The sequence below is a fragment of the Diospyros lotus genome, chromosome 2 (genome assembly GCF_014633365.1).
Source record: "Diospyros lotus cultivar Yz01 chromosome 2, ASM1463336v1, whole genome shotgun sequence".
Taxonomy (NCBI): domain Eukaryota; kingdom Viridiplantae; phylum Streptophyta; class Magnoliopsida; order Ericales; family Ebenaceae; genus Diospyros; species Diospyros lotus.
Window position 1 is genome coordinate 11,081,077 of NC_068339.1, and position 20,760 is coordinate 11,101,836.

General features: G+C 37.6%; 1 protein-coding gene across 1 annotated transcript; it reads left to right on the forward strand.

Moving 5' to 3' along the window:
- Positions 1 to 1,352: 1,352 nt before the first annotated feature.
- On the forward strand, positions 1,353 to 19,216 carry LOC127795187 (choline-phosphate cytidylyltransferase 1-like). The gene is made up of 8 exons (XM_052326706.1): positions 1,353 to 1,578; positions 3,532 to 3,645; positions 3,874 to 3,969; positions 4,395 to 4,437; positions 16,449 to 16,604; positions 16,750 to 16,830; positions 18,598 to 18,696; positions 18,850 to 19,216. Exons 1-8 carry the CDS (start codon positions 1,433 to 1,435, stop codon positions 19,018 to 19,020), a joined length of 906 nt encoding a protein of 301 aa, XP_052182666.1. The 5' UTR covers positions 1,353 to 1,432; the 3' UTR covers positions 19,021 to 19,216.
- The last annotated feature ends 1,544 nt before the right edge of the window (positions 19,217 to 20,760 follow it).

Here is a 20,760-nt window from a genome sequence, read left to right on the forward strand (position 1 = left end):
AAACCTACTCTACTATGTACCTTAACTTTCCATTAAGGATTTTTGAAAACAATCCATTACAAACCCCCTATTAAGATCGAGTAGGTTCCTTAGTTCACGATTAGAAAAATTACAAAACTTCCCACTCAAATGGGCCTTCTAGCTTACACTAGGTAAAATACAACAAAAATAAATAAGATAATCTAAGAGTAAAACTCTTAGTTACAAGTTATCTCTAATCGAAAAATAGAGGCTTAAAATAAATGAAACAATGTAGATACAAAGCCTTAAAAATATAATTACAAATAAAATAAAATTTAAAGCTTGATGTAAACTTGAATGCTCGCTAGTTAAAAAATAATAAATGTGTTCAACAACCTTCAACGATTCTTCAACCACTTATTTATAGTTGATGGTAGATAAATACAAAAATTTGACTGTTGTGATAGCTGAGTAATCATTTAATGCGCAAAAAACTAGTTGTTACAACTTTTTGTGAAACAAACTGTCGACATACTAAAGAGGTTAGTCGACTATATTTGTGAATAAAATTAAAACATATAAGCATAATCGACAGAAAGCCAACCAAACTCATTGATAGTCGACAAACACCTTCACATAGTTGATACATTCAAAATATGAAGAAAATTTCTACCATCATACACATTGGTAGTCGATAGAGTAATTTTAACTGTTGACGGAACCAACAAGATAATCTATAGAATAAAACATAATTGACAGATTGCTAGATATAGTCGACAGATGCTAATCATAATCGACAAATCAAACATACTTAGTCAACTATTCATTTAGAAAAACTTGACACTTAGATGACATCATTTAAAATAACACTTTGATTGATATAAGAGAGATTCCAAACATAAGATTCTTATATTATTGAACTCTCTTAACTTTGTCTTTTTAAAAGACAAGTTGAGATTATAAAAAATGATATTGATTTTGAGTTTAAACTCTCATGACTTTAGATTTCAAAATTGATTTTCATAACTTTGTGTTATTATCAAAACTCTTTTAATTTTTAAGAATAAAATATCAAAGTCTACATAGTAATAAAATGTAATAGATATTAGTTGTTTTTAGATAATATATATGTATTATAATATCTTTGAATTAATGCAACTAATCAAAATACTTAACACTTAAAAATATAAGGTGTAATAAGTGAATAAAATTATTTTATTAAAAAAATATTTTGTAGGGGCCATAAAATTCTTAAATATGATTCAAAATGTTTGGAAGTGGGTGAGTGGGTGTTTTCCTTGATATAGCAATGGCATGACTATTTTGTTAATTTTAAAAAAAATATAGCTTATGCAATCGATAAATTTGGCCATCCAGAAATAGCTCTGTCTCTGTTCATAATATTATTGGGACAGGCGCCGTATATATCAGGGCGAGAGTCGAGAGAGAGAGAGAGAGAGAGAGAGAGAGAATGGGAGATCAAGAGAGAAAGAAGAGCAATGGCGGCAATTTGATGGCGGAGCCGCCGACGGACCGCCCGGTTCGGGTGTACGCCGACGGGATATACGATCTCTTCCACTTCGGCCATGCCCGTTCTCTCGAACAAGCCAAGAAATCGTAATTCCTATTTCGTTAACCCCCTTCGGGCTTCTCCTTACTTTTCCTTCAATTCGAATTGGGTTGTTTTAATTTCGCTATCTGCATCTATCTTTCTCTCTTAGCCAGCGAAATACAGATCATGTCTCTCTGCGAGTTATTGTGGCTGCGGATGCACTTTTGTTGTGCCGGGTTTCCATGCTCAATTAGATTTCTGTTCTTTTTCTTTTTCTTTTTCATCTTCTTAGGTTTAAGATTCTGGATCTTAATTTGCTGCTTGGTTTATGCTATTTCTTATTTCAATTGTTTCTTCCGGCGTTCGTCTGTTGATGCATGCTCTTCCCTGTAGTGTTTTGAATTTTGCTTTCCTTATCACTTGTTCTTACATACCTGAAAGAAGTCATGCTTCTGACCCCAATACATGCGGAGATCTCTCCATTTTGATTGGTGGTGTGGATATGTTCGTGCTGCGTTGGGGTTCTGTTTTGGCATTCCAATCTCTTTGTTTTTGTTTTCGTTTTCGTTCTCCTCGGTTTGAATACTTGGATCTTAATTTTGGGGGCTTCGGTGCCTATTTTTTCTTTCGTTGTGTTTAATACTATTTTTAGTCATCGAAATGAAATGATTTTTATTTTGCAAATAGTTTGACAATTCTTGAATGCTAAGTCCATTTTAATTTCTAAGAAAAGTAATTGAAGAGTAGGGCTAGGGCAGTTTGGTTATGGTTCTGAATATCGTTTATGTTTTCTGACAATAGATGACATCAGGAGTGCATGGTTGATGAATTTGTCTTGGATACTATATGAAAAGATTGTTTTGCAAAATCCTGTTCTAAGAAACAATATAAATGTCTTTCCACTCATTTCAAAACTAGTGCTCAATACAAAAATCAAAATTATATGGGAAAATAGTATTTCAAAGTTCACTAATATTGGTTTCGAAAATAGCGAAAACAAAAATATAGACCATAACCAAATAGAACTAGCATTTGGTCTTTATTGGTTTATTAGGTGGTTGAGGGTTTATTTTAAATTTTAGAATTTAAGCAATTGTAATACCTCCTTCTAGAAAACTCATCATCATCAATTGTACCTTACCTTAACCAAGTTAGGGTTGGTGGCACTGCTTTCATAATGTTAATTGATTTCTGAAAGACAGAAAATCCCCCTCCAAAAAACTAAAAAGAGAGCCAAAATTGTGTGCATGCAACTCAACAGGATGGAACATTGGGACAAAGTTACTGCCCTTCTATTTCATGTGGGATGATTCTGGTAGGAAGGTGCGGTTGTCTTGAAAGGCATGGGTGATCCGTTCTTATAACACTTGAAATCTTTAACTCCTCAATCTTCTAAGTCTTGGGCAAAGCATGCTAATGCATAGATGTAGAGTAAATACATTTTATCCCCATGGTTTAAGCAAATCTCATGGCTACTGTGGTTCAAGGGAAGTTCGCTGCTCCCTATTTTTTAGACTGATATGTATATGGGTGAAATTCTATATGTTGTGTATGGCTCCAACAATAGGTTAAACTTAAACATGCTGTGAAAAAAAGCTGGGTAGCACATATGGTAACTGCTTAAAAATGTCGCCTTTTGTGATCCTTGTTACTAAATATCTAAATATGGCCCGGACTTTTTGGGCTTCAGAGCATAGATGATTATAATCATCCATAGAATGCATTAATTTGTTTATGTGGTGTTTGGCATATTTCTGTGTTTACACTTATACAAAAGTGTATCATTTCTTTCTACTCTTGTTCCATATTATAGTTACATTTGAGATAGAAAAGTTATGTATTTTGCTGAAACTGTCAAAATGATTACCCCGAACAATCTTTTTACAAAATCCTCTTTAGCATCATGTATTTTGTTGGATGTTGCAATGATGAAACAACTCACTAGTTTTTACTTGGCTTTATGCTCGTGGGGAATGGATTTGTGTATACTGCAGTCTCTGACATGAGATAACATGCAGGTTCCCAAACTCGTATTTGCTTGTTGGATGTTGCAACGATGAAGTGACTCATAAATACAAAGGCAAAACTGTCATGACTGATAAGGAGCGCTATGAGTCTCTCCGCCATTGCAAGTTGGTCTCATTATAAATGCCTAAAATCCCTTTTTGTCTTCGGGAAGTTTTTCTTGGTGGTACTTTAGCAAGGATCATTAATTACTTTGATAAAAATACTAGTATTACAAACTGATTGCGTATGGAAGTCAATATTGACAGTTGACTGGGTAGAATTACAAAATGTCATACTAGCTGAACTATAAATTAGCAATTCCACTAAAGGTGCCTTGTTGTCATATGGTGCAGATGGGTTGATGAAGTTATTCCTGATGCCCCATGGGTGATCAACCAAGAGTTCCTGGACAAACATCGGATCGACTTTGTGGCACATGACTCTCTTCCGTAAGGTTAACCAACCCAAAACTGCAATCTGGAGGAGTAACCAACACATTGAATTTTATCTTTTATCATTGGGTCAAAATTTCTCTTTTAAAGAACGTCACACCACATTCTGCCTAAGTTAGCCCCCCCACCAAACAGAAGAAACATCTGCAAATATGAGAAAGTATTTTGTATCTGGAAAATGTTCATTCTCTGTGAAATAAGTACGGTAGATTCTTTTTCTGTATTACGTAATAAAAGTTGCTTAGTGAGTGTCTACTGAACAGAACATGCCTCTGAAATGGATCTGTTTTGTTCTTGTTCTTGTTTTTCTATTACCATTTAGAGGAGTCTGGATTCCCAATACCTATGTGGAGTAGTATTGTTATCATAAATTATCTTATACTTGAATCTTTTAATTGCTTTTTGTGTACCCTAAATTTCAGCTATGCTGATGCAAGTGGAGCTGGCAAAGATGTTTATGAGTTTGTAAGTGCAAATTATAATTCTCTTATGCCCTCTTCTATGTTTTAGTCTCCCTCCCCCCCACCCCCCTCTTTTTTGTGGTTTCCCATTATTCTCTCCATCTGAACAGGTCTTATGTTCACCAAGTGCGATCAGCTATATTAAGTCTAGTTCATCCATCATCTCTATCTGTGAACATATCTTTTGTAAGACCATTATATTTTAGGTTATGGCTAGAAGTTTTTCACCAAGTTCTTTTTGGTCTTCCTTCCATTTCATGCACTCTCCTCACTTATGCTTCTTTCGGTTTACAATTGTATAATTGGAAATATTTCTCTAGTTTAACTATCTTGTCTTGATTTTGTGTGAATAACATGTCAACAATCTTTTTTCTTTGTGAACAATCAACCCATAATGAGTTTCTTAGAATGACTTTTCATTATAATATCATCCAACTTCTATTTTTACTCACTCAACTTGAAGCCTTAAGATTCTAAAGTACCCCAATAACTCAAGTTTAGCATTCATGCCTTGTTTTGTCTTATCCTCCAGCATAATGTCATCTGCAAATAATGTACAGCAAGGCACCTCTTTTTGGATGTACTTAGTGAGTTCATCCATCCATCACTCACACAAAAAAGTTGGAGCTTAGTACATATCTTTGATGTAATCTTGAAAAAGTATCGGTGTGTCCTCTACAAGTCTTTGACACGTGTTTTTACTTTACAATACGTGTTTTTCACAATCTATGCATGAGCAATTCAAATTCCCTTTTTCTTTATGTCTTTCCTCAAAAGCATTTTTAAATCTATGAACACCATATATAAATGCTTATGTTTATCTTGAGACCTTTCCATCATATACATTAGTGAGTGGATAGCTTCCATTGTTGACCTACTAGGCATGAAACCAAATTGGGTTTTAGATACCTGGGTTTCTTTTTTTAACTTTTTTTTTAATTACTTATTCCTAATGTTTCATAGCATGGCTCATTTTCTTGATCCCTCTAGAATTTGTACAATTATGAACATCCCCTTTGTCCTTGTATATAGGAATTAAAGTGTTCTTTCTCCCACTTGTTAAGCATTCTATTCAATTGAAGAATCATGTTAAATAGTCTCATTAACCATAAAATGGCTTGCATTTCTGCTTTTGTCTCGATATTATGTGGTCTAACTGCTTTGTTGTTCTTCATTTTTGGGATTTGCTTCACCTTTTCAGGAAAATACCACCTTACTAGTATTGGTCTTCATCTTTTATGTACTTCAATTGGCTCAAATCCTTGTTATTCTTTCTCTTGCTTTAGCCTATTATCTTTTTTCGTCTTTTGCGTCAAGTCAATACAACAAATCTTTATAAAATTTTGACCTTGTTTCACTAACTCCCTGACATGACCCTAGGGTTTAGCTAGGGTCTAGGAAGGAATTTGGATAAGAATTAAGAGGAAGGAAGAGCAGAAAGGGAGGGAAAGGAAGAACAGAACAACATTGAGGGAGAGAGAGAGAAAAGCCGTGGGAGAGTATTGAGAGAGGGAATTGAGATTCAAATCATTCTTTAGGTCCTTTCTCTAACTACTAAAGCCTATTTATAGACTTACAATTGAAGATGCTAATAACAACATAAAATGCAACTAATGCAACTAATAAGGAAAATACATGACATGTATTACTAATATATCCTTGGGGTCGTGACAATCCCCACCCCTTCAAACAATTCTTGTCCTCAAGAATTGATAGTTGTTGACCCCATTCCTCAGCCGATTCCAACCTTAGCAATCTGGTTTCTTCTTCGCCTTTTCTTGTGCTTATCTCGTATCTTCCTTTTCTTTTGCCTTTTTGTGTCGTTTTCTTCTAAAACATCAGTACTATGACTTGCTGTAACAGCAAGTTCAGCCATCCCCCTCATTCTGATTTCCATTGAGAATGGTTCCAATTGATCCGTTATAGCTGCACCCATATCACTTTCAATCATAGAAAGGAATTCCAACTTTGTTGCAGGCCAAAATCTGATTCGGCGTTGCAGCTCTCCAACTAAAAGAGGAATAAACAAAACAACAAGAGTTTTGTTCCCCTCAACAAAATTTTCATTGTAATCTTCAAACTTCGAGGTTGGCGTAGTCATATCCTCTCCCTTCTTCACAACCTCTTCTCCTTCCTTATCTTCAATAGAGACTTCCTGGACCTCCATGTCAACTATCCCTTCTCCAATATCCGAACTTCTAAACCATGTGGTAGCAGCCTCCTTTTCCCTCATCTTTTGAACCACATGATTGTTCTCAGCAGCTGCAGTATTGTGCAAGTCCTCAGCCTCCTGCTTTTTCCTTTGGTCTAAATCTTCATCGATTGCATTTTTTCCTTCAACAACTTCAGTATCAGCTTCCTTAGAACTGTCGTTAAGTAGTTCCAGCCTGGATTTTTCCGTTAAAGCTCCTTTAGCTACATATTGTCCTTTACAAACTTGCAAGCTGCTCTTACGATAACTTTCCGGTGGCAGTCCATGCTTTCTACAAATGGCTTCTAGTGCCAATTCTTGCAGCCTCGCTTTCTTCGCAGCTTGTTCCACCGTAGTAGGGCAAAACATTTTCACACTAAGCCTTAACGCATCGTCAAGACCATTAATGAATCTTGATACAAAGTAATGTTCTGACAAGGCTAGCTGAAAGCTCCACATCAATGCCCTTAATTCTTCAAACCTCTCTTGATATTCAGTCACTGATTCTTCTTGCTTAAGCTTTTTGAACCCCTCAATCACATCAATCATGTTCTTCTCCCCAAATTGGTCACACAGATCTTTAGCAAAGTCAGTCCACCTGACCTCCCCTTCCCTTGTTGCAGCACATAGTCCATCAGCCATCTCCTCCATCTAATTCCTTGAAAATTCACTGCTGTAACAACCTCTTGTTTAGCTTCTAAGGATCTCTTCGGAAATTGATTCCGGTACTAAAAATCAGCAACCCAAGCCAATGTAATTGCTGCTTCCAATTCAGCAACCTTAATCCGCTTTAGACATTACCCTAACAGTAGCCTAGATCTGAATCATCTTTTTAGTTGCTGCTAAATGGCCTCCAAATCAATTTCTAAAATCTGATCAGGTTGTTCGGCCTTCAAGTTCACCGGAATTCATTCACTAAAAATTCAGTCACTGAAATTGCTTCGATAAATTGCCAAGACCTACTGACAATCGATCGCTTCCAAATCCGCAACCTTAGCAGCTTCAAGTTTGGCCAACCTAATTCCACCTCAAACAAAATGCACTGAGATATGGATCTGGATCTGCTTGATTAACTCAAACAAGAATCAGCGGCCAAGGAGCTGCTCGATTAATTCGATCAAGTCAGCTGATAATTTCTTCGAATTGAATTACACTCCGAGGTGCAACGATTACTCAATATTCACTTCTGACCTAAGCTTCCTTCTCGCCTCAATCTTACTTCAACAATCGAGGATCGAAAATTTGGCCTTCAATTTCGCCTACTCACAGCTTCCAACTTCACTAGAATTTCGTCATTGGAACCTCACAAATCTGCCTCGATCAGCCCTATCCTGATTCGCTTACTCCCAAGTAGCCACCGAGATGCAGCTAATGGATTGCACCTTCAACAATTCCGAGTCTCACCGCGAAGAGCTGCCGGAATTACAATCGAATCGCAGCTATCCATACAGCCGAGCTCCCATCCACGAGGCTACCACCTGCTTCGTCTTCAGCTTCTGGATTGCCTGAATTGCCTAGCCTTGCTTCGCTCTTAGCAACTGATCCGCAATCAACAGCCTTCCTTACTCCCACCTTGGTCACATGCAGTGACCTAGACTGGTTCCGAGAGTCGTTCGCCTTGTGTTACCTGCAATTCGGACCCTCACTAATCTGCCGAGGACTATCGGATCTATTGTAGCTAAATTGTCACGATCCTGCTTTGCGGTAGTCTTTCTAAGGAATCGATTGGTTTCTGTGGTTGCCAGAAACCAATCAAAATTCGTTGATCACTGTCGGAACTCTCCCGACCCGTGTCATCTTCAATTCCGAGCGGAAATTGCTTTGCTCGGCTTCGCCTTCCAAATCTGAGTTCAACTCCGGCTTGCAACTGGTCGTTATCTACTCACAACCACCGCCAATCAAGATTCGCGGTGGATTCGCCACCCAATCACCGTCCACTTTAAGCTTGCATCGTCGGAAATCGCTGCTTATTCCCAAACTTTGCTTCCGATCGCGACAGCCTTCAAATTCCAAAAATCAACCTTCAAAATTTGCTGCACGGAATCGCCTTGGTCAATGGCTAAACTTTCGGATCACAGCCGAGGATAACTTGGTTTACTTCTGCTTCAAAAGTCAAACCAGAATGGCCAGAATTCACCGTCGATAATCGTCGGAATTTCTCACAAAGAAAATCGCCGGGGAACGATAGCTCTGATACCAAATGACATGACCCTAGGGTTTAGCTAGGGTCTAGGAAGGAATTTGGATAAGAATTAAGAGGAAGGAAGAGCAGAAAGGGAGGGAAAGGAAGAACATAACATAATTAAGGGAGAGAGAGAAAAGCTGTGGGAGAGTATTGAGAGAGGGAATTGAGATTCAAATCATTCATTAAGTCCTTTCTCTAACTACTAAAGCCTATTTATAGGCTTACAATTGAAGATGCTAATAACAACAATATAAAATGCAACTAATGCAACTAATAAGGAAAATACACGACATGTATTACTAATATATCCTTGGGGTCGTGACACTCCCTTCTTCGTTTCCCGTTTACTCAAAATATACATCTTCAATTTTTTCTTGTTAGGTCATGCATGCAAAGTCTTGTTGCAAGCTCTCTATTATTATTGTTGTTTAAGCTACCAGTATAACTCTTTTTCTTCTTTTTTAATTTTTTGGTGGTTTGGGGGTGGGGGGGGGTGTTCCCCCTTCGACTCTCTTAGAACAGTCTTCTTCTATGTTTCATATTGCAGTAGCCATCTCATTCCATATTGTATTAGTCTTGCCTTTCCCAATTCTAACTCTTCATCTACACACTTTTTTTTTTTTTAAGATAACTTGTTTTTCATTTTTCAAATTCCACATTTGTCTTCTAGACTTTACTTCTTATCATTGTTTTTACTCTATTTTTTGATATGTCAGTCGAGGACATAAGCCTATATTGAGTAGTAGTGCACTCTCTTGATATAATTTTACAATCTTACAATATAAGTGATTCTTTTGCATCATAAAAATGTCTAATTGGGTCGTTGTTAAGTCATTTTTATATGTGATTAATTGTTCATTCTTTTAAAATGGTATTAGCTATGATGACATCATATCCCGTAGCAAAATTTTGAATACTTTTTCCCTCATTATTTCTCTCTCCGAAGCCATGATCTCCATGCACATCTTTATATCCCTTCATTTCTTTGCCCGCACAACCATTGAGTCACTTTAGGAACTCCTTGTAAGAATCCCTCTAAATCTTCTTAAAACGTTGCTTTTATTGCTCATAGAATAACTGGGCAATCTTATCTCCACATCCATTGGCTTGTCCTTTAAAGTCTTATCAATAATAATCCCTACTCTATTTCATGTACAGTCCTTTCTTGAGTATCAAAGTCTGTTCTTGATTCAACAGGTTTTAGCCTTCTCACCAGTTGGAGGCAAAATAATTTTTATTCTTTTCTTAATCATTACATTTACCACGTCAATAAGGACTAACTTCTCTAGGAATTTAGCATTACATTTGAGCAATGGTGCAGCAGCCATAGGTCATTTTTTGTGGCATTTAAGCAGTATAGCATTAGCATGTCTCTTAAGGGGGTTATGCCCCAAACAAAATAAGCAATCTTAACAAAAAACAGAAAAAAGTTGTGTACCTTTTCTATCTAAATTTGATTCTCCCAGTTTCAATGTGATGCAGTTAACATAATTGTGACCAACCTAATAAATATTGCTTTTATGAGATTAAGGTTTTTAATTGTATTTTGATATGTGTTGCTGAATAGAATTATCATTATTTTTATGTGATTAGGAGTCTCTATATTATGATTTTTGATAGCTTTTATGATATAGTTATTTTTGAAAGACTTCTAGTTGTTGTAAGGGTTTTTTTAAGCCTATAAATATGAGTGATGGGCGTAATCCAAAAATCATGATTTAGAGATTGAATGTGATTAATTATTTGAAAGTTTGGCTCTTATCAGGTTCTTGTCTAACCCCAACCCCTAACCCACCACACCCCCCCCCCCCCCCGCCACCCTGGTGCGCGCGTGCCCAGCCCAACAAAAGGTTCTTTTAATCCACTATTTCTTTTCTAATTTCTTCTTCTTATTGGTGTTAGCACCGATTGGTCTGACAAGGTTAAGGACATAATTCAAGGGAATTCCAGCTAATCGGAGAAGAGAGCAGAGAGAGAAAGGATAGAGAGAGAGAGAATAACAGAAAGGAGAGAGAAACCAAAGAATATTCTTACTAATCATGCCAAGCGTGGCTCTAGTATATCTGAATATATAGGCTGTTAGCGGGCCCTTCTAGAAGGTAGCCCATGACTCAGCGTCTACTACCAATGCTGAGGCTCACCTATTAGGCGTTACAAAATATGGATGGACCTATCTACCCTTATTACATATAAGCTACGTGACAATTCCCCCCCTTCCTTGAAATATCTGGAGGCCGATTGGTCTATTGTACCTGCACTTGAATTAGGGGTAAGGAGCCCTGGTAAATGACCCTCCTATCAATAATTACCATAGGTTCAAACACTCTTGGGAAATCCTCCTCCAAGGTTAGCGGTTCTGCACTTACAACTTCATGTGGCCCTACTAACTTCTTGAGTAGTGACACATGGAAGACTGGATGGATGCCTACTCCATCTGATAGTTTTAGTCTATAAGTGGAGCTCTCTACCTTAGCCATTACTTGAAAGGGGCCAAAGTACTTAGGCCCTAGCTTAGAGGGGGGCTTACCGGTAAACATTTGCTGCTGAAACCGTCTTACCTTTAAGTAAACCGAATCCCCTTCTTCAAAATTCCTTTTAGTTCTCCTCTTATCTGCCATTTGCTTCATTCGGTTTTGTGCCACCGTTAATTCTTTTTTAATTAACTGAAGGGCTTCTTGTCTCTACCTCAAGTATTGATCCACATCTCATTCCACATTGGAGTAGTGCATCACTCTTGGGATGAGTGGCGGTTTGTAGCCAAATAGTGCCTCAAAAGGTGATCTCTTAAGTGAGCTTAAATAAACTTCTAAGCATTGGTTCACCATTTCGGTTTGTCCATTCGTCTTCGGATGATAAGTTGTAGACATGTACAAGTCAACTCCCAATTGCTTGAATAATTCTCTCCAAAAGTTGCTGGTAAATATCTTGTCCATGTCTGAAGTGATAGACAAAGGCAAGCCATGTACCTTCACCATTGAATCCAACAGCACGCTAGCCACATTCGAAGCAGTAAATGGACGAGCTAGGCTGAGGAAGTACCCAAATTTAGGCAACCTGTTTACTACTACTGGGATAGTGTTCTTCCCTTCTGACCTAGGTAGTCCCTCCACAAAATCCAGGGAAATTCTTTGCCAAGCCTGGTCTTGTATGGCTTAGAATGTTAAGCAGTCAAATACTAGTATGAGCAAAAGATGAGCGTAGCGGAGATGAGAATGCTAAGATGGATGTGCGGCCATACAAGAAAAGATAAAATTAGAAATAAGGTTATTCGTAATAAGGTAGGAGTAGTACCAATCGAGGAGAAGATGAGAGAGACTAGACTAAGATGGTTTGGTCATGTGAGAATAAGACCAAGAGACGCTCATGTGAGGAGAGTTGATGAAATAGAACAATTAGTCAAAAAAAGAGGTAAAGACAGACTCAAGAAGACTTTGAGAGAGACATTAAAGTTTGATATGAAGTGTATGGGCCTAAATAAAGATATGACAAAAGACAGAAATATATGGAAGTCTAGAATTCATGTAGTCGACCCCACATAGTGAGATAAATGTTGGATATATTGTTGTTGTAGAGCATATTAATGCATAAGTTGTCACCTCCTTCTTCATTCTCGGCCAATAGAACAATTGTCTCACCTTGTTGTAAGTAACATTCAAGCCAGAGTGCCCTCCAATGGTCGATGCATGCAAGGCTTGTAGGATTTGGGTCCTGAGTTGAGGGTCTTCCCCAATCACCACCCGCCTTCTATACCTCAATAACCCCGCCTTCAATGTGTACCTTTTCTGCTCGCCGCTTCTAGCTGCTAAACTGGTCATAGTTCTTGAGCCCAGGGTGTCCTCTCATAGCTATTTGACACCTCTTTAATCCAATCAGGAACAACTACGAAGACTGCTTAGCATTCGCCCATTCCTTCCCTCCTTGATAGTGCATCAGCCACTGTATTCTCTTTTCCCTTGCAGTATTGGATGGTGTAATCCAATCCTAGCTGCTTGGTTACCCCTTTCCTTTGTAACTGTAACCTTTGCTCTCTTAAGAACTTGAGGCTTTCATGGTCGGTCTTGATGACAAACGAGTTTCCTTCCAAATAACACCTCCATTTCTTTACTATCATGAGTACAACTATTAATTCCTTGTCATAGATGCTCAGCGTCAGGTGTTTGGGAGCTAAAGCTTGATTAAGGAAAGCTATTGGCCTACCTTCTTGTGCCAACACTGCCCCCACTTCCGTGTCACATGCATCTGTTTCTAAGGTGAAAGGTTTGGAAAAATTTGGTAAAGCCAAAATTGGAGCTTGGGTTATTGCCTTTAAGGAATTAAAGGTTGTTGCTGCTCTCTCCCTCCATTCAAGTCCATTCTTCTTGAGCAGCTCAGTCAATGGTTTGTTAATTATCCCATACCCCTTAATGAACTTCCTGTAATAACTGGTTAGCCTAAGAAAGCCCCTCAATTCCTTGACAGTCTTAGGAGTAGGCCATTCCACCATAGTGCTTATTTTTTTTGGATCAGTGATCACGCCTTCTCTAGAGATGATATGCCCAAGGTATTCCACCTTTCCCTCTGCAAAGATACATTTAGACTTCTTTACATACAATTGGTTAGATTTGAGGACTTGGAATGTGGTTTTGAGGTGGGCTAGGTGTTGCTCCATGGTTGGGCTGTAAACTAAGATATCATCGAAGAAAACAAGGATAAATTTTTTGAGGTAAAGACAGAAAATGTGATTCATGAGGGCTTGGAATGTAGCGGGTGCATTGGTTAAGCCGAGTGGCATTTCTAGGAATTCATAAAGTCCTTGATGGGTGCAAAAGGCTGTTTTGGGAATATCTGAGGCACTCATTCAAATCTAGCGATAACCAGATCTGAGATCAAGCTTAGAAAAAATGGTAGCCCTATATAATTCATCTAGAAGGTCATCTATAATAGGAATAGGGAATTTGTTTTTGATGGTGTGGGTGTTTAGTTGTCTATAATCGATACAAAACCTCAAACTCCTATCTTTTTTCTTAACCAAGAGAACAAGGGAGGAAAACAGACTTTGACTTGGTCTAATTACATTTTTGGACATCATATCTTTCACTAGGTGTTCAATTTCGGCCTTTTGAAACGGAGAATAACGATAGGAACAAACGTTTATGGGTTCAGTATTTGGTTTGAGGTGGATGGCATGTTCTAAGAAACGATCTGGGGGTAAGGAAGTAGGTTCCAAGAATAATTTCTCAAATTCAACCAACAAAGAATGTAAGAAGTCATTAATTTATACCTTGCTCGGGGAATTAACTGAGGCCTGTAACCTGAACCATTGATTATTTTTTGTTTCCGCTATGTCTGCTTCCTTTTTCCTTTCCCACGCCTCAATGGCATAGACCAAATAAAGCTGAGCAATGGTTCCATCTTCTTGCTTAAAAGAGTTTCTTCAAGTGGCTCCCTGAGATTGCTTTGCACTCTCCTCCATCCCCACATCCTATCAACATTAACCTTCTTCCTCTCTTATCAAAAGTCACCTCTAAGGTGTTGAAGTCAAATATGAGGGGGTTGACTATTCTCATCCAGTCTACTCCCAACACAACTTGACATCCACCTAACTGTAAAATTCTCAAATCGGCAGAAAACTCATGCCCTTGCATTCTCCATGTAAAACCTTGCCACGTGTATCGGCTGATCATTTTGTGACCATTAGGAACCGTGACATATAGGGGAATAGTGGTTTGGAGTACGCACAATAGTTCCTTGGTTGTGCTATCGTCCAAGAAACTATGTGAGCTCCCACTATCTATTAATATAAGAAGTTTCCTCTTCCCTACGTTACCTCTGATTTTAATCATCTTCTCCGAAGGGTGGCCTTCCAGGGCGTGAAGTGAAATTTGCTCTCCTTCCTCCTTCTCTTCCACTTGATCCCCTGTTTCAGTGTTTGGCATTTCTTCTTCATCTTCATTATCTTCCCCTTGCATTTGCATTAGTGCCCTTTTGTATTGGTGCCCCACCATGTATTTCTCCCTGCATTTGAAACACATTCCCATCTATCGTTTCTGATCTAATGTAAGGGATCGTAGGGGATTGGCTGCAATCTGTGCCTTTGGTGGGCAACTCCCCTTATGCATTTGAGTTGCCAACCTTCTGCCCCCACCCCCCATAGAGCCTTGCCAACCCACTCCTGACCCTTTTTGTGAGAGTATGTGCTTCTTAGCGAAGGTGTCTAGGGATAATTCATGTAAGCGAGCCTTCTCTGCCACTTACCTAACAGTCGCTGGTTGTAATATCTTCACCATTGGTTTAGTTCATCATTCAGCCTTTACAAAGCTAGATACGAAATACTGCTCGTTTAGCATGGGGTGGGCGTGCCCTAGCATGGATTTCAACTCCTCAAATCGGGCCTGGTACTCTTCCACTGTCCCTTCTTGTCTTAGCTTATTAAACTGTTCCACCACATCAATTAAGCTACTCTCACCAAACCGGGCACAAATTTCTCTACAAACTCTGGCCACCTCCATTCATGTTGCCTAGCATTCCAACTTTGAAACCATGAGTCTGCTACATCGTTCAAGTATGCAGCAACCATGTTAACTTTGTTTTCTTCTGCCACCCGGTAGTGATAGAAGAAGCGTTCACACCTTCTTATCCACCAACGAGGCTTCACCCCTTCAAACACTGGTATATCCATCTTTGGGACAAGAGTGTTAATTGCAGCACCTAAGTCTCCTCTCATGGTGGCCTCTACTGCTGGCTCCATCCTTTCGCCTCTCTCTTGATGACCCCTTTGTCCCTGAATGATAGGAGCAGTTGCCGTCCTTGGTGGAAAATCCATTGGTAGTGTAGCATTCGGTTGTCGGGAAAAAATGGCCAATGCAGCATTCTGCTGACTCAGTCCTGTAAACTCCACTCTAAGATGAGCAAAGTCGTCTCTCAAATTTTGCTCCACTTCCATAACATTCGTCCACATCATGTTTATGTCTTCATGAGTGTTTTTGATACCCACTTCTACAGTTTCCAACCTTTCCTCAACCAGCTCATGGCTCTGTTGCACGCCCGCTTCTATGGCGTCCAGGCGAGTTTCCATTTGTTTCATGCGGATACCCTCCGCCATGATCATCAGCTACAGCTCGTCAACTCTGGACCGTCAGCTCTGACACCAATTGTCAGCACTGATTGGTCTGACAAGGTTTGGGACAGAATTCCGGGTAATTGGAGAAGAGAGCAGAGAGAGAGAGAGAGAGAGAGAGAGAGAGAGGGAAAGAATAACAGAAATGAAAGAGAAACCAAAGAATATTCTTACTAATCATGCCAAGTGTGGCTCCAGTAGATCCGAATATATAGGCTGTTAGCAGGCCCTTCTAGAAGGTAGCCCATGACTCAGCGTCCCCTACCACTGCCAAGGCTCACTGATTAGGCGTTACAAAATATGGATGGACCTATCTACCCTTATTACATATAAGCTACGTGACAATTGGTTCATCTCACTAACAATGGTTATACTTCATTTTGATCACCTGTCTTGGGCTTTCTGTGCACATGTTATTTGATTTCTTTTCAGCCTTCTTGATGAATTGTTATATTTTCTAGGCCCATATTTCATGTGGTCTTATATTTTTGTAAGCATGGTTGTTTGTTCCAGTCTAGATAATGAATAAATCTTTAATTTCAGGTGAAGGCTGTTGGAAAATTTAAGGAGACAAAACGGACTGACGGAATCTCTACATCAGATATAATAATGAGGATTGTCAAAGATTATAACCAGTATGTGTTGCGCAATTTAGATCGGGGCTACTCAAGAAAGGAGCTTGGAGTTAGCTATGTGAAGGCATGTCTTACCATTATGTAACCATTACTAATGCTTCATAAAAATAAGGTTTTGGTTTTCATGTTTAATTCTTCTGTTGACTCGTTAAAAGCTATTTTATGTTCTAGTCAGCAAAATGATTCTATCCCCAATTCCTTCCTATCAGGAAAAGAGGCTGAGGGTGAACAGGGGACTGAAAAGTTTGAGTGAGAAAGTGAAAAAACAGCAAGAAAAAGTGGAAGAAAAGGTACTTTTGTTACCGTGCTACTCTCTAATTGAAAATTTGCGTTATATATTTTGTATCAAGGAACACTTGTTATCCTTTGACGCAAGGGGTATATCTTGACTTTTTTTCTTTGTTTTCACTTCCCTCCAGGAATGGAATTCTTTGTAACTGTTAATCTTCTCAGTAGTCCGTGTCAGTTTCTTTTTCTTTTTGTTATCGGTCTTCATCACTGTCAGCATCTGCTGTCTTCTTCTTAATCATCACTCTTCTTCATCAATGCCACCGTTTCCTGCTGGAGAGTTATGTTATCTGCTTGTGCTCCTTTGTGTCTCATTTTAGGGCTCAAAACAATAGAGTGACATTCTATGGCATAAAAGCATCTGTTTTTTCTTTCTTGTATTTAGATCTACCCTCTTTTTTATTTTATATAATAACCATCAAAAACTGTCCTAAGATAGTATTACGATCCCCAAGTGTGTCTATATTGCATGTCCAATTTTTAAACATGGGTGTCTCCCATGTACTCATATAATGTCCAAGATAATAATAATCATTACAATAATGACGACGATGACGACAACAAGAATAAAAATAATAATAAATAATTAGACACTCTGAGCAGGATGTCCAACACTTGTTCACTGTGTGTTGTGTGCCTATTTGTTTCATGAATTGTCCAGTACCTAGGTGCTGTGCTTTTTAACCTTGCTGAACAATTGGAAAATACGCAAACCTTGCTAGAAGCAAGCATTATTGTCAAGACTTGAGGTGCATAGGTTATGCTACTTACAAAGGTCTCTGGAATATAAAATATGTGATGTTTCTGGAACTTTGCTTCTCTCTATTATATTGCTACTTCCATGGTGTAAGTGCTGCCCCTCCTGGTATGCACTGAACAATCACTGGGAAAAAAACACTAGGCAATGCCTGCATTGTGTATATAATTCTAGTGGTCAGCACAGGGTAGATTTTTTATACAAGAGTGATAAATTCACTTCTTTTGTGTGGCAAAGGGGGTGGATTAATTTTTGCCTCTTTGATCTTCTTCTGTCAACTCATTCTAGATCCATTTAAATAGAACTTTGTTGACTCATGAGATTTTAGTTTTTTACTTTTCACAAGTTGATTGTTGTTTTTAACTGAGGGTGTCTTTTTGTCTCGCCTGATTCATGTCATGGTCACTCTTTTATTCTCCCAGTTGTGACTTGTGAGAGTTAGAATTTGCTCAGTGCTTGAGTGGGTTTGCATTTCCCCCTCTCGACCCTCCTTTTTTTCATTTGTTGTTCAATATGAATCTGGATTTTCTTGCTGCACATCCCCTGTGCAGGGCAGCAGCTTGTTACAGCATTTATGGTAAATACAGAGCAAATAGGCTGTAGTAAATCTCTCCCTATAGCCAATTCAGAAAGTTTCAGATATCAGCAAATTTTAATTTAGTATCAATTTCATATATATGACATCATTGCTTATTAAAAATGTGTATGGAATTATCATCATAGGTATCACAGTTCTTTTTTTATTTGAAAAAATTATCGTGTGATAAAGATTTTTTAAATTTTTTCTGGGACTGTTATTTTGGTCCTTGAGGATTGCAGCCATTAGATGGGATGTTCTACATGATTAACAACTGCATATTTAAATGTGACTTTTTTTCCCCCACGCCAGTTTGTTAAAATGTTTTTGAGTCATGGATGTCCATCCGCCACTACTTGCATAATAGAAGATCCATAATAACTGATGGCTTGTGGATAATTCTAATAACATGTTTAATGACTGCTATAATGCCAGATACAAACTGTAGCAAAGCAACGCAACATATGGGTGGAGAATGCTGATCGTTTGGTTGCAGGCTTTCTCGAAATGTTTGAAGAAGGTTGCCATAAAATGGTGAGAGAACCCTAATCTGACCGCCAACAAGAAACAAAAATAAGAAAGAATAAAAATGAAGAAGAAACCACAAACAAATATGGTTGGCATAGTTTAGGGGATGACTTCAATTCTCATTGAGCATGTTGGTTTTTTGTTTTCACTCGCAATCAGGGGACAGCCATTAGAGACCGAATACAAGAACGACTACTGGCAAAGGGAAATGTAACAGGGCTTCTATATGACAATGGAGAAAGCGGGGAGGATGATGATGAGTATTATTATGATGAAAGCACCGAAGACGAGTATTATGATGATGAAGATGAAGAAGATAAAAAAGAATGAGCTTCTTCATTCTGTTCAGTCCTGAATGGTGGATGCTAATTAATTCTTCTGTGCTTGCTGGTTGCCGTCGGTACCCTTTAAAGCGGAGAAGACAGCCTTAGTTGTGTAAGTTTGTGAAACTTAGCTTGTTTGTCTGTAATAGAACTTAAGCAGTAAAGAATCAGTTGGTTTCCCGTTATGTGGAAGTTTTTGCTTCTGTTATGCGCCCAAAGGTTTTTTTTTTTTTTTTAATCATATTGTAGTTCTCCATCTGCATTGTAATTATGCAAGTTGATGGCAAGTATCTGAAAAGTGCTCTTGAGGTTTCTTTTTGACAAAACTTATATTTTTGCTCCTCTACTTTCACGTATGATTACTTAAATTTTTTGTTATTTTAATTATATTTTATTATTAAATTTATATTTTTTAATTAATTTAATTTTTATTTTTTTTATGTAATAAGTCAAAATTTTTATTATTTCGATTGTATTTTTAGATTTATATTATAGGGGTTAAATTAATTAAAAAATTAAATTTAAATATATAATTAAAATAATAAAAAAATTAAATTGTCATATAAAAAAATGAGCGTAAAAATATAAGTGTAAAAATATGAATTTGGTCAATTCTAGTTATTATCATATTTAGGCAAAACAAACCATCTCTAGGGCCTGGCTACTTTGTAGTGTGGAAATTGTAAAGATTTTCATTCATTTACATTTACAGTAGGGTCCCTCTTTATTACGGAGAGGAATTAAAATATGTAATTGGAATCTATGAAATAACAAGCAAAACAATTGGAATCAAATACATATAAAAGTCAAACCATAATTACAAGAATAATCCCACAATCATAAGAAACAAGATGAGTGATTGATTGATTACGATTTCCAACACTTTTAAGTTGGAGAGTGTATGTTGATTATTTTCATCTTCTATGTAATATCTTAAAATTTTATTGGTGGAAGACTTTTAGTTAAAATATTCACTAATTAGTTTTTATTGGAACGTGAGGAATGGTTATTAAGTCACTTCAATTTTTATTTGATAAAATGTCTATCAATCTCTATATGTTTGACATAATCATGCTGGACTAGATTATATACAATACTAATAGCAAACTTATTCTCACAATATATTTTCATTGTCCCAATTTGGTCTAATCTTGAGATAATTTAAAATAATTCTTAGTCATAAAAATTCACACACTCCATGAGTTATAGCTTTAAACTTTGTTTTAACACTTGATCTAGCAATCATACTTTATTTTTTACTCCTCCATGTAATCAAATTTATTCTTAGGAATGTACAATAACTTGATGTGGATTATATGTCCGTAAGTGAACTTACATAGTCAACATCAAAATAAACTCCTAGAGTCGTACCATTATTGTTCCAAAACATGATTTCTCTTCCTAGAGTTGCTTTCAATTAGTGTAGGATGCGATTTATAACCAGTAGATGTTCTTCCCTTGAGTTATACATAAATTGAGTGATTACTCACACGAAATAAGCAATATCAGGCCTAGTGTGGGTTAGATATATTAATTTGTCAACTAACCTTTGATAATTGTCTTTATTAATTGCGATGGCTCATCTTTGCTCCTATTTTGTGGTTTGAGTCAATGGGAAAACCTGTTACTTTGCTGTTAAGTTTCTTTGTTTCCTTTAAAAGATCCAAAATATACTTTCTTTGGGATTATAATATATTATTTTGGAGTGGCTTACTTCAATTCCTAAAAAATATCTCAGCCTCCGAAT

Excerpts from the sequence above, each read along its gene's own strand:
- LOC127795187 (XM_052326706.1), top strand. The coding sequence starts at position 1,433 with ATGGGAGATCAAGAGAGAAAGAAGAGCAATGGCGGCAATTTGATGGCG. Across the intron at positions 3,646-3,873 it reads GAGTCTCTCCGCCATTGCAA|ATGGGTTGATGAAGTTATTC; the intron begins GTTGGTCTCATT and ends CATATGGTGCAG. Across the intron at positions 4,438-16,448 it reads GCAAAGATGTTTATGAGTTT|GTGAAGGCTGTTGGAAAATT; the intron begins GTAAGTGCAAAT and ends CTTTAATTTCAG.